At 31.3% G+C, this 15126-nt stretch overlaps 1 protein-coding gene across 1 annotated transcript; it reads left to right on the top strand.

Moving 5' to 3' along the window:
• Nucleotides 1–5913: 5913 nt before the first annotated feature.
• On the top strand, nucleotides 5914–9672 carry LOC145950525 (putative disease resistance RPP13-like protein 1). Its single transcript, XM_083061618.1, has one exon. It carries the CDS (start codon nucleotides 5962–5964, stop codon nucleotides 9670–9672), a length of 3711 nt encoding a protein of 1236 aa, XP_082917744.1. The 5' UTR covers nucleotides 5914–5961.
• The last annotated feature ends 5454 nt before the right edge of the window (nucleotides 9673–15126 follow it).

The following is a 15126-nucleotide window of genomic DNA, read 5'->3' as shown; positions in this document are numbered from 1 at the left end:
CCACAATTTTTGAATTTTGAATTATCAATAGAGTACGACTCTACAATCTTTTCCAGTGATTCCTCGTCGAGATTTGATTTTATACTGCTTTCCCTTCTCAACATTCCTTCTGAATTGGAATGCTTTGTAATCTGATTATCATCCTCAAGCTCACTTGTCTTTATAGATGTGAGATGTTTGTGACTATCATGCTCACAAAGTTAAGTAAAGTTATTCTTGTAATTTTTAGTACACCCTGTCTTAAAAATTGGTTTATTATAAATGTTATAATATATATTTTATAGGTGTATGCACCTAGAATGGTACAGTAATTTTGGACTAACATAATATTAAGTGGTATAATATTTAATAACATGATATTTAAAAATAAAAAATTAAAAAATATATAAATAAATTTTTATCACTCGTAAAAATATATAAAAATAGAATCTTTTGCATGTTATTTTTATTTTTATATATTATATTAATAAATGTCATGTAACTTAAATAATGATAAATCATTGAATAATGTTTAAATTTAACGATAAAAAATATTAAATTAATGATAGAATCTAAATTTTGTATTTTAAAAGATAAAAGAATTAATATATTTATTTTAAAATAGAAGAATTAAAAACATAAATAAAAAATAGAAAAAATAAAAATATAATTTAGCCAATATTTTTTAAGGCAAATTTAGAAGCAACTAATTTAAATTTGTCATAATCAATTTCTGACATTTGTAAATGTTACAGCTCTTTTAGCTTTCAGGAAAAATATTTTGTGGAGATTTTTAGTTATCAGAAACTGTATTAGCCGTGACAAACTGCAGCTTTTTTTTTATTTTTATATATACTTTTTTTTAGTGATATCTTTATGCATAAATAATTATGTTTGAGTTGGATCACATAAACAGCTAATAATTAGTTTGTTGTTGAACTACTTTATCACTATTCCTAAAAGTTTAGCATTAAAAAGAAGCTATAAAGAAAAATACATGCATTATTAGATAAGTTGAGTTTATTTATTGATTAGTTAGCCACCAAAGTTGACCAAACGCACTTAACTTTCGTAAAAGACATATCTTTTGAAAAGGGACAAAGAGTTTTAAGTGTGAACACTATGATTCTTTTTAAGACGCAAGTTCTTCGTAGTTTCACTTTCACGCTTTCATGTAAATAATATCCTAATATAATGGGTTCAAGGCTTTTTTGTTTTTTGTTTTTTTCAAAACTATTCTATAAACTACTTTTTAGTAACTACTTTTCAGATGAAAATAAAGAAATATAAATACGTTTATTAACACTTAATTTAACGACAGTTTAAAAACTGAGAGAAGAAAAAATTTAGTTGTTAATTTTATTTTCTTATACTTTGAAAAAAAAAACACTTGGTTTATAATTTTTTTTATTTACAACTTCATTTTATTATTATTATTATTATTATTATTTATTTATTTTTGGTCATGTAGAAGAAAAAAATGTGTATTTATGAGATTTATTTTTAGAATTAAAACAAACCATATTATAGACAGCTTATTAGAAAAATAAATATTACCGTCTTATAAGTTATAACTTTTAATTTCAGCCTTTATGAATTATGATATTATAGAAAAAACTTAAAAGATCAAATTAAATTAAAGTAAATGTTTAGATGGTTAATTCAACAGTTTATTAATATAAAAAGTTAGAGTGCTAGTATATTATACCTTTATGTTGTATTTTATTTTTTTTCTCACTAATTTATATTTAAGGATAAAATAGAAATAATATATATATATATATATATATATATTTATATATATAACTACCTTTTTAAAAATAATAACTACCCATCCCTTTATAGAAACACTATTTTTTTTTACGGAGACAAAAAATAGTAATATATAAAGAAGATATATATTTTTTTAGTGTATAAATTTAATTTTATGAAAAACCTGTTCCACCACCTCACACACAAACCTTCTTCACTCACAATTAAACTGGAATTCAATATTTTCATAAAATGTTAATTTTATCTTTCTTTTATTTTATAAAATCATTCAGATCTAGTTATACATATAATGTAAATTTTTGGCTAAAAACCTATTTTGGTTCTTTATAATAATTATTTGTTTTAATTTAGTCTCACTTTTATTTTTTGTCTCATTTAGTCTTTAATAATTAATTGGTTACAATGTCAGATTTCCGTCTAAATTATTTAGACGGAGTTAACTGTTAGTCATGTGGATGCTACGTGGATGCCACGTGGAAGCTACGTAGATGCCACGTGAATATCAAATTTTTGTCATGCATGTGGAACCAAAACGACCTGTTTTGAATCCGGAACGGGCCGTTCTGGTTCCAAAATACAGTTAATGTAACTTAATAACTTTATAAACAACTTCAGCAATATACAACATATTAAAATTAATCTATCATGTCAACTTATATAAACAGCATAAATCAACTTAAGCACTCAACAACTCAACTATTTCAACAAAAGAACACCACACATAAAGCTTCCCTAACTCTCCTAAAATTAAACAACCTACATTCTAGCTTCCCTCACCTGAAGATTGGCTCAAATAGCCAAAAACTGAACAAAAGTAGAATTTTCCTTCGAGGCTCAACTTAGAACTTCTATCCACCCAAATCAAGCTTTCTAATATGAATTTCAAGAAATGACAGAAGGCATTAGTGGTCTAGAGAAGAAAAGGAATCATACAGAGAAATTTGGGAGAGAAAGGAGCTCACAGACCCAGAGACCTTCTCTCTAAAACTTCTCTCTAAAAACTCACATTCTCCTCAAGGCCCACAACCCCTATTTATAGACATTCCGGAATGGCCAGAACGACCTGTACCAAATTCGGAACGGCCCGTTCTGTACTCCTTCATCATGTGCAAAACCCACCTGCAGAACGACCCGTTTTGAAATCAGAACGGCCCGTTCTGGTACTCATCCAGAACGGCCTGTTCTGCATCTAGAACGCCCCGTACTCCAACCAGAACGACTTGTTCTCCAACCAGAAGGACTCGTTCTAGAATTTGGAACGGCCCGTTCTCCCTCCAGAACGGCCCGTTCTCAACCACGAATTATTGGTAAATTTAATAGCCTGGAACGACCCGTTCCAGATTGGGAACGGCCCGTTCTGGGCTACTAAATCACCTATATTGGACTTTCTAAAACAACTTGCTACGTTACAATAAAAATTAAGTTTAATTTATTTATCACATAAAGATGTTTTTAATGTGATATAAATTTTTACAATTTTAATTTTTTTTTATCAACATAAACAATATATAGAAAGTACAAAAGTTTGACAAATATAAGATAAATGAATAGTTCCTCGAAAATTATATTTTATACATACGATAATTTAAATAAATAAATAAGTATATATATATATATATATATATATATATATATATATATTAGAATATAATTTTTATTTTTTAAAATATATCATTTTTTAGATAAAAAAAATTGTGTGTGTAAATGGTTTGCTTTCGATTTTTGAACCACACTGGTGCATTATGTTGTTTGGCGTTCTGGAACGGCCCGTTCTGAATCTAGAACGGTTCATTTGGAATCTAGAACGACCTGTTCTGGTTTCAGAACGGCCTATTCTGGTTTTAGAACGGCCCGTTCTGATGCACGCATTGGTGTTAAATAATGTATCTGGAATGGGTCGTTCCAGATGCAAAATTTACACATCATGAGTGCAATCGGAACGACTCTTCCAGTTTCAAAATGGGTCATTCTGGTTCCAGATGCATGACAAAATTTGACATCCACGTGGCATCAACGTAGCTTCCACGTGATCAATAGTTAACTCTGTTTAAATAATTTGGATGGAAGTCCGACATTGCAACTAATTAACTTATTAGAGACTAAATTGAGACAAAAAATAAAATTGAGATTAAATTGAAACAAACAATTATTATAAGGGACTAAAATTAGTTTTTAACCTAAATTTTTCTAATTTATTTTATTACCAATATATATGTAATAACTATCTTTTAGTACACATATATTTCAAATTAGTTTTTATTATAAATATATATTTTAAAATTATTAATTTTAATTTTATTTTATTTTGATCTTATTTAAACTTTATATTTAAAAAATATTAATTTATATATAAATATTCATAAATACTCATTCATATATATATATATATATATATATATATATATTTATTTATTTATTTATTTATTTATTTATTTGATTGATATCAGATAAATGAATATATAGAATGATAAAAGGGATTATTATCTGTCCCATGTTTCATTGTCATTCTTATGGTTGAATTTAGATAAATAATTTTTTATTTTTTTAATATTTTGAAATTTTTTTAAAAATGCTATTGTTTAAAAATTTTTATTCCCAAATTGTGCTCGTTAACACAATAAAAAAAATCATTATAACCAATAATAAAATGGCAATATTGTCTATTTTAGTAAAATATGTTTAATTTTTTTATTCTAATATAATAATAACTATTATTCATGGCCGAAATTTAATAAATTTATTTAGTATCATTTCTTATTTTACAAATGTTATTTATAATTTTTAAAATATGTATCAGTTTTATTCATTTTATGCTATGATAATATTATTTTACAGTTATTTCTGATTTTGGCATGCTGTAGTGTTATTTCTTTTTCTTTTCACATTTGTTTTTCCTTTTCCCATAATATTTATTAAAATATTGTAATATTTATTAAGACTTGTTAATGAGCAATAATATACAGCCCGAAAATGTATTCTAAACGTTTTGAATATTAAAATATTAATATTTTTAAATAAATTTATTGTAAAATACTTATTTAATTTAATATTTTATAATTCAAATTATTATATTAATCTTTCGGAATGAATTTTGACGGATGTATTTCGAGGCTCAATCATTTTTTCTTATTAATAGATATAGTAGAAAATGGTTAAATAGAAGATAAAATTAGAAAGAAAAAAAATAATTAATTGATGTGATAATAGATATGATAAAGTGTGAAATATAGAAAAATGAGACAGAAAGTGGATGGAAGATAAAGTATGTGTATAAACAGTAAGCCTACTATAATGATAGATTATTTTTTATTTATATTATGAAATACAAAACTATAAAATGTTAGACTCAAAGTCAAGTCTACTTTGTTTATTGATAGTAGATGGTAGACGCAAGTTCTTGGTAGTTTCACTTTCACGCTTTCATGTAAATAATATTTTCATGTAAATATTAATTTATATATAAATACTCATAAACATTCATTCATATATATATATATATATATATATATATATATATATATATATATATATATATATATATATATATTTTATTTGATTGATATCAGATAAATGAATACTTTTATAATATATAAACTGATAAAAGGGATCACTATCTGTCTTGTCATTCTTATGGTTGAATTTAGATAAATAATTTTTATTTTTTCAATATTTTGAGAAATTTTTAAAAATATTATTGTTTAAAAATCTTTATTCCCAAATTGTGCTAATGAGTAATAATACAGTGGTTGTTAACAAAAAAAAAATCATTGTAACCAATAATAAAATGGCAATATTGTCTATTTTAGTAAAATATGTTTACTTTTTTATTTTAATATAATAATAACTATTATTCATGGCCAAAATTTAATAAATTTATTTAGTATCATTTCTTATTTTACAAATGTAATTTATAATTTTTAAAATATTTATCAGTTTTATTCATTTTATACTATGATAATATTATTTTACAGTTATTTCTGATTTTGGCATGCTGCAGTGTTATTTCTTTTTCTTTTCACATTTGTTTTTCCTTTTCCCATAATATTTATTAAAATATTGTAATATGGGTAACTTTATTGACTTATTGACTTAAAGTCAAGTCATCAATAACTCATTTCATCAGTATATTAAAACTGCAATGCATTGTTATAGTCATTCACATAACTTGTTCTTCAAATTAATTACTCATTTTCTTAATTCTTACCATACATGGCAGCAACATTGGTTGGTGGTGCTTTTCTTTCTGCTTTCCTTCAGGTTGCATTTGACAGACTTGCTTCTCCTCAAGTTTTGGATTTCTTTCGTAAAAAAAAACTTGATGAGAACCTTTTGAAGAAGTTGAAGAGAAAGCTGCGATCCATCGATGCTCTTGCTGATGATGCAGAACTACAACAGTTCAGAGATCAACGTGTGAGAGCATGGCTTCTTGATGTCAAAGATGCTGTGTTTGAAGCTGAGGATTTGCTGGATGAAATTTATGAACTCTCCAAACGCCAAGTGGAAGCTGAATCTCAGGCTCAAAGCATTGAAGACAAGGTGTGGAATTTCAATTTCTCTATATCTCCTGTCAGTTTGTTCAATAATGAAAATGAAATTGAAACCAGGATGACACAAATCCTTGATGACTTAGATGAGCTTGCTAATGAAGGCACTCATCTAGGTTTGAAACCCAAACTAGGCTCCAAAGAGCCTAGTTGTGTGTCACAAAAACTGCCATCAACATCTTTCATCATTGAAAGTGTTATTTATGGTAGAGATGATGACAAAAAAATCATCTTTAGTTGGCTCACATCTGACACAGACAATCATAACAAGTTATCAATACTTTCTATTGTGGGCATGGGAGGGGTGGGTAAGACCACACTTGCCCAACATGCATACAATGACCCAATGCTAGAGGGTAAATTTGATATCAAAGCTTGGGTCTGTGTCTCGGATGATTTTGATGTTTTTAAGGTAACAAGAACAATTCTAGAGGCAATCACTAAATCAACTGATGATAGTAGAGACTTACAAATGGTTCAAGAAAGATTGAAAGAAAAATTGTCTGGAAAGAAATTTCTCCTTGTTTTAGATGACGTTTGGAATGAAAAGAGAGATAAATGGGAAGCTGTGCATACTCCTCTAATTGATTGTGGGGCTCAGGAAAGTAGGATCCTTGTTACAACACGTAGCAAGAATGTTGCTTCTATCATAAGGTCAAAAGAACACCTCTTGACACAATTACAAGAAGATTATTGTTGGCAGTTGTTCGAGAAACATGCATTCCAAAATGCTAATCCTTCCCCAAGTCCAGACTTCAAGGAGATTGGCATGAAGATAGTTGAAAAATGTAATGGACTTCCTCTTGCCTTAAAAACAATGGGAAGTTTATTACACAACAAGCCTGTTTTGGAATGGAAAAACGTATTGCAAAGCGATATATGGGAATTGGAGAATAGTGATATTGTGCCTGCTTTAGCACTGAGTTATCACCACCTTCCTTCCCATCTCAAAAGATGTTTTGCTTACTGTTCTTTATTTCCAAAAGATTATTTGTTTAACAAGGAGTTTTTAATTGAGGTTTGGATGACTCAAAAATTTCTAGAATGTTCTCAACAAAGTAAAAGTCCAGAAGAAATTGGTGAACAATATTTCAATGATCTATTATCTAGGTCATTCTTTCAACAATCAAGTGAAAACAAAAAGCGTTTTGTCATGCATGACCTTCTAAATGATTTGGCAACATATGTTTCCAAGGACATTTGTTTCAGGTTAGAAGTTGATCATGGAAAAAGTATACCAAAAACAACTCGTCATTTGTCATTTCAATGTTTTGATGGGTACGAAACTTTACATGATATTGAAAGGTTACGTACATTTATGCCAACACCTTTTCATGTTTGGGATTGCAAGATGTCGTTACATGAGTTGTTCTCCAAGTTGAAGTTCTTACGTTTCTTATCTTTGTCTCATTATGTCCTATCAGAGGTGCCAGACTCTGTTGGCAATCTTATGCATCTCTGTTCCTTAGACCTTTCCTGTACTGACATGAAAGAGCTACCTGAATCAACGTGCTCACTCTCTAACTTGCAAATATTAAAGTTGAACAATTGTAAATATTTGAAGAAGCTTCCCTCAAGTTTTCATAAACTCATCAAGTTGCATCGCCTTGAATTGATTTTCACTCACTTGAGAGAAGTGCCAACACGTTTGGGACAATTGAAAAACCTTCAAATATTAATGAGTTCATTTTGTGTTGGAGAAAGTAAAGGGTTCACTATTCAACAATTAGGAGAACTCAATCTCCATGGAAGACTGCAAATTAGGAATCTACAAAATATTCAGAACCCGTCAGAGGCATTAGCTCTGGATTTGACAAATAAAACACAGCTTGTTGAAATAGATTTAGTATGGGACCAAAAATTGATCCTTGATGATCCAAGGAAAGAGGATGCGATTATAATTGATAATCTAAAACCGCCAAAACACTTGGAGCAATTGTTAATTAAGGGGTATAGAGGTACACAATTTCCAAGTTGGTTATTCGATAATTCATTATCGAACGTAGTCTCCTTAAGGTTGCAAGGTTGTAAATTCTGCCAACGTTTGCCTCCCCTTGGACGTTTGTCATTTCTCAAGTTCTTGCAAATTAATAGGCTTGATAAGATAGTGAGTATTGATGTTGATTTTTATGGGAGTAAATCTTCTTCATTTCCATCTCTAGAATCATTGTGTATCTCCGGTATGAAGAACTGGGAAAAATGGGAATGTGAAGATGTGACGGGTGCTTTTCCACGCCTTCAAAATCTTTCTATAATTTATTGTCCCGAGCTGAAAAGTCATTTGCCAAAGCAACTCCTTTGTTTAAAGAGACTAAGTATTATTTCTTGTGAGCAACTTTTTGAAGGAAAGCTTTTCTATGAAGGAAAAGAGTCAGACATTGATATATGTGGACACAAAATGGAAGCGTGGTTGATCGAATGGATTGGGAACATCATATGTGATTCTTCAATTGAATGTTTGGATGCTTATTTTGGCCTACATGTATATATTCCCATGAATCGTTGCTACAATTTCCTTAAAAAATTGAAAATGAGTGGTAAATCCCTAATGACCTTTCCCCTCGATATCTTCCCAACATTAAGGTCACTTGAGCTTGGTCGTTGTCATAGTCTACGGATCATTTCACAGGAACACATTCATGATCATCTTAAGAATTTGAAAATTTGGGAGTGCCCTCAATTTGAATCACTGCCTCAATGCATGCATATCTCCCTCCCCTCTCTTGAAGATCTATGCATAACAGATAGTCCAAAACTTGAGTTACCCCCTGACAAAGGTTTCCCACCAAATCTAAAATCCTTGTCTCTCCTCAATTGCTCCAAACTTATGGCCTCAATAAAAGAGGCTTGTGCTTTGGTTGCCAATCCCTCTTTAAAATACTTGTATATAGAGAAATTGGATCATGTTGAGTGTTTTCCCGATGAAGGTTTGTTGCCAGTCTCTCTTACTTCTCTATGGATTGAGAATTGTCAAAATCTTAAAAATGTAGACTACAAGGGTCTCTTCCACCTCTCATCTCTTGAGAAAATAGTTCTAATAAACTGCAAAAGCCTCCATTGCTTACCAGAGGATCTCTGCCAACTCTCTTCTCTCAAGAAATTGATTGTTCGAGATTGTTCCAACTTGCAATGCTTACCAAAGGGTCTCTGCCAACTTTCCTCTCTCCAGAAACTGGTTCTTCGACACTGTCCCAACATCCAATGCTTACCAGACAATGGTCTACCCCAATCCATTTCACTTCTCAGAATTTCAGGCAGTCCATTGCTCAAACAGTGTTGCGGCTCACCACAAGGCCAAGACCATGGAAAGATTGCTCACATTCAAGATGTTGTTTTCGACGGTAATTCTGATTCTGATTATGATGAGTATTGGTGAGTTATTATCATGTTTAAGTTTCTAGAGTTTCTTGTGCTTTATATGTGGTGGATCTAGGGAATTACTAAATTATTGTTTTATAAAGTTATATTTGCTTCATGGTTGTTGTAGTCGTTCGTGAGTTATTCATAATGGACAGAATACTTCTCACAAAAAAAATTGTTTGCAATGTTTTACGTACGAGACATATTGTTCAATTGATAACTAATTTTGTTTTTCTTCATATTGTTTATATAGCCGACTTCTATGGAGATAATTCTTCTTTTCACAATACAAGGCTTTTAATATATAGAAAAGAACCTATTTACTCTAAGAATATATCTTTTTAGATTTATTCAATAATGTATCTCCTACATTAAATTTTTATAATTCAACTATTAAATTTAAAGTTTTTAATGTATAGATTAAGTTTGTGAATTTTTAAAAAAATTTAAAAGTTATTTGATACCGAGTTTCATTAATTCAAATTAATATATAAAATTAATTTATAATTATCCATTCATTTGAAGTATTTTGAATTAATGAAATAAAATATCAAATAATTTTTAATTATTTTTTAAATTTGTAAATTTGATCTATGTATTAAGAACTTTAAATTCAACAATTAAATGGTTAAAATTATAAACAGAATAAATTTATGTAAACTTAGTTTTGCAGTAAGCAGATCCTCCTATATATATATATAAGTATAAATTTTGTTTTTAATTGAAGAGGTACACATTGAGTAATAAAAAAAAAATTAATTTGTTGCAATATAAGAGTCTAACCTTTAACCTAAAATTTGTTTGGATATAGTTTTAAAAGATTTTTAAGGGTGTTTTTATTGAAAATAAATAACATTTGTTTAAACTAAAGAAGCTCTTAATTTTTTTTAAGTTATTATGTTGAATGTCATTTATCCAAAGAATCAAAGTTAAAATTCACTTATAATTAGTTTGAATTTACTGCTTTTTGTAAATAGTTTTCATTCCTTTCCGTCATAAATTTTACAAGAGCTAGAAAAATATTATATGAATTTAATATATACTTTTAATATTATTGAAATTCTTGTTCTTGTTCTATCATTTAATTAAATTGATGATTCTCAAATATATACATACGACTAGCTCTAACTCTCAAAATTCTCAATTTTTGTAGCAACTGTTATTTTTTTTCAACCTTGAGTGCAGAACCTAGAAAGGATCATTGTTTTTTTCCCCAACCCTTTTCTTGAATCACGAGAAAAAAAAAAAAACACGTTTCATGCTTTATAAGTAAATAACAACATTTGCGCACACATTCAACATTAAGTTAAATTATTTTTTATCGATTCTTATGATTATATATATAAAAAAATCTATATCACTATTATTTTATTTGTTATCATGTTAAAAGTGTAACATACCTACTTTTGTCGTTGATAATTAATTTTCATTAATTGATTATTAGCTTAAATATATTTTTATTTTTTAAATTTAAGATAAATTTATTTTTTTTTGTCTTTGAAATTTAAAATTGATCTTTTTAATCTTGTAATTTTAAAAAATTTTGCTCTAATTTTTATACTTAAATTTTTGTTAAAAAATTTATCTATTAATGTTGCATAAAATCTAGTTATGGATATTTTTGTTAGTAAAAATATCTTATTAAACACCGTCGTTGATAGTGTATAATTATTTCAAACTGTCATTTTCAAATATATTATTGGTGACTTGAGGGACTATAACAAAATTTTTAAAAATTACAGGACTAAAAATAATAATTTTAAATTTAAAAAAGGACCAAATATAAATTTATCGTAAATTTTAGAGACTAAAAATATATTTAAATCTTGATTATTTTTAGTAGAATATCTCTTTCCAATTACATTCTTTTATCTACATATTTGCACTTGAGACCTTCCTTAAAAAAATTAAAACCTAGGATCTCATATCTTTATTATTTGAAAAAATTTACATAGGATCTCATGCTTTTAACATTTTCTAAATTTGTAATTTACCAAAATTCTTAATTTTCTTCTTTTAATTATTTTTCTTAAGTGAAGATCCTAAATTTACAAGATAAATAAATAAATATCTTATAAAAATTTATCTCACAAGGTTTTAATTCAAAGATTATCATCAAGAAAGCATTGTTTTCCAAGTTAATTCCTTATATCTACCTCAGGAAGGAACAAGTTACAATATTTTTTTTAATTTAATTATCTTAAATATTTATGTCTTGAATGAATGCATTTTATATATAGCTGGTTTTTGTTGTCCATATTAACGGAAACAAGGAAATTAGATATGTAATTGCAGGGATTGAAATATTTGTATTTATTAATATTATTGTATCGTAGAAATTAGAAATAATTATAGGCTAGATAATATATTTATATATAAGAATGAGAATAAGTGAATTCTTATTCATGGGTAATATATATAGGATTTGTTTCAATTTTGACGAAAAATATTCAGTTTGATCAAATATGAGTATGAATATAAGTATAAGTAATATGCAATTTATTAAATCGGATATGAGGGCCAGAATTTGTATAAATTTACTTGTCCTGTATTTATACTTACTTTAAATTTCTAGAAATTTAATTTATTTTTTAAAAATTTATTTGATATTATGTAATTTTTACTCTATTTTAAAATTATGTTAAATGAAACTTAATTAATATAATTTTATAATTACTACTCTATATTGAAATTTTTGCCTTTGTTTTATGTAACGACCCGGCTGGCCACTACGCTCATCACCATAACACACCGGAAACACTATACAGAGTAGAACAAATATATAAATATAGAGTCTAGAATATAAATATATACATATGTCCCGAGTCCGACTAGAGTTAGGGCATGTAATACAAGAATTTCATCAAAAGTCACAATGCCAAGTGACCAAAACAAACAAAACTTCCATATAAGTCAGCTCCATCCATCAGCTACCGACTCGCCACTATCCACCACCTATCCCTGCTCTGCTCCCGTACATAGTACGATCATAGCAGTCCAACCACATGGAAACACAAAGGGTAAGCTAGCATAAAAAGGAACAACATATAGAAAGATTTAGGAAATATAAAAAAAACTACAACTATCAACACTTCATCAACATACATCCCATCGGTTCTCAACATGATCATCAATAAGCATGCAATGCGTCGTCACGCATATCAACTCGGAGATCTCCTACAACAACTCAGCCGTTTAGGCCTACAACAACTCAGCCCTTTAGGCCTACAACAACTCAACCCTCCTACAACAACTCAGCCGTTTAGGCCTACAACAACTCAGTCATCACATAACACTGCACAACTATACAACTCATCACATCAGCTTCACAGTTCAACATATCATCTACAACACAACACCACTTCTCAACACATTCATCAGATACAATTTAATATCAACAACAACATTATCTACTAGACATCATTTCATAACCTTCCATTTCAATTCAACTCAACATAAAACATCATACACAACAATCTCATCTCCGCGCCCGGCGCATACGTGGTTGCGCCCAGCGCATACGTGGTTGCGCCCAGCGCAGCGCAACCAGAAAGCACCAGCGTGCCCCACGCACCCAGCGCAGGTGTGCCCGCGCCCGACGGGACTCAGCCAGAGAACCCAAGGCTTTCTCGCACTTCGCGCAATGGCCATTGCGCCCAGTGTTGGCCAGGCAGAGACTCAAAGGAGATTCACGCGCCCGACGTACCGAACCCAACGCTGAGCGCGGGGAAGGCAGGGACCACCCCTTGGTCTCGTGCCTAGTGCAATTCGAAATTGCACCCAGCGCCCTCAAGGCAGAGACTCCCAAGGAGTCTCACACCCAGCGCGACAAGGGTCGTGCTCAGCGCAGCCTCAAGAAACCAAAAGCAAGTTACAACGAGTATCGTGCCCAGCGCGGTCCAAGTCACGCTCTGCTCGGGCCAACCAGAGACCCACATTCTCAAGCGCGCCCAGCGCACTCATGATTGTGCCCAGCGAGCTTGGCCAAATGGGGTCCCCTGGTGGCCACGCGCCCAGCGCGATGAACAGCGCTCAGCGCGAAGCTCAGCAGCAACACTCCATTTTCAAAAAGTTTGACCAAAACCTGTATAACTCAACAGAAATCTAACATGCAAACTATCCACAAGCTTTCTCTTTCATCAAACATCAATAAAAATGATACATTTTCGACATGCAAACACGAAATCATCAAAACCCCAAAAATTTATTTAACTCCGAAACCCTCCCAAAAACCCATTTTCAGAAATCTTAACTCAGAAATCCAGAAATCATCGTGTAACAAATGAGTTTCTGAACTCGTCCATAGCCAAATAAAACAGAATGACTAGCTTCCTTTACCTCGGGTGAAGATTTCGAGCTCCGGGAAGCTTGAATGGAGAAGAAGAGAGAACAAGTGAGCTTGAATGACGGAGAAAGGAGAAGAGGAATCCAACACCAGCTAGTACTCCCTACTACTCAGCACCACCACCTTGAGTTCAAGCAAAAAGGGAAAGAGAGAGTTTTAGAGAATGAAGAAAGTGAATTCAGTTCAAAATGAGAGGGAGAGGGTAGGGTCCCGGGGAAGGAAAAAGAAAAAGACAGATAGAGGTCTAACAACCTCCCCAACAAAAAACGTTTTCGTCCCCGAAAACAGACTTACTTGGGAAGAGAAACGGGTAACGCTCCCTGAACTGCTGCTCTACCTCCCAGGTAGCCTCACCGGTAGTTGCATCCCACAACACCTTTACCAGGGCAATGGACTTGCCTCTCAACTCCTTCAGCTTATGATCAACTACAGCTACTGGAAACTTCTCATACGTCAAATTCTCCTTCACTTGTACATCATCCAACTCCATCACATGACTCGGATCATGGACGTACTTTCTCAGCTGGGAGACATGAAACACATCGTGCAGGTTTGAAAGAGATGGTGGCAAAGCCAACCGATAGGCAACCGGACCCACACGCTGTATGATCTGGTAGGGACCCATGAACCTCGGTGTCAACTTCCTTGCCTTCAGTTCTCTACCCACACCAGAAGTCGGAGTCACCTTCAGAAACACATGCTCCCTTTTAGCAAACTCCAAAGGCTTCCTCTTCTTGTCAGCATACGACTTCTACCTACTCTGAGCAGCCTTCATCCTTTCCTGAATCATCTTCACTTTCTCAGTAGTCTGTAGGATTAGCTCCGGACCTACCACCACTGACTCACCATCCTGGTACCAGTACAGAGGAGTCCTACATCTCCTGCCATACAACACTTCGAATGGTGCCATCCCAATGCTTGCGTGAAAGCTGTTGCTATAGGTGAACTCAACCAACGGTAGGACCTCTTCCCAGCTACCCAAATGGTCTAACACACAAGCCCTAAGCAGATCCTCCAAGGACTGGATTGTCCTTTCTGATTGACCATCCGTTTGTGGATGATAAGCAGAGCTCAACTTCAACTTCGTACCTAAGGCCTGGTGTAGACTCTGCCAAAATCTGGAAG

This window comes from Cajanus cajan, chromosome 8, assembly GCF_000230855.2.
Source record: "Cajanus cajan strain Asha chromosome 8, NIPB_CcT2T_4, whole genome shotgun sequence".
In the NCBI taxonomy this organism is placed as follows: domain Eukaryota; kingdom Viridiplantae; phylum Streptophyta; class Magnoliopsida; order Fabales; family Fabaceae; genus Cajanus; species Cajanus cajan.
This window is presented reverse-complemented; position numbering and strand designations above follow the sequence as displayed.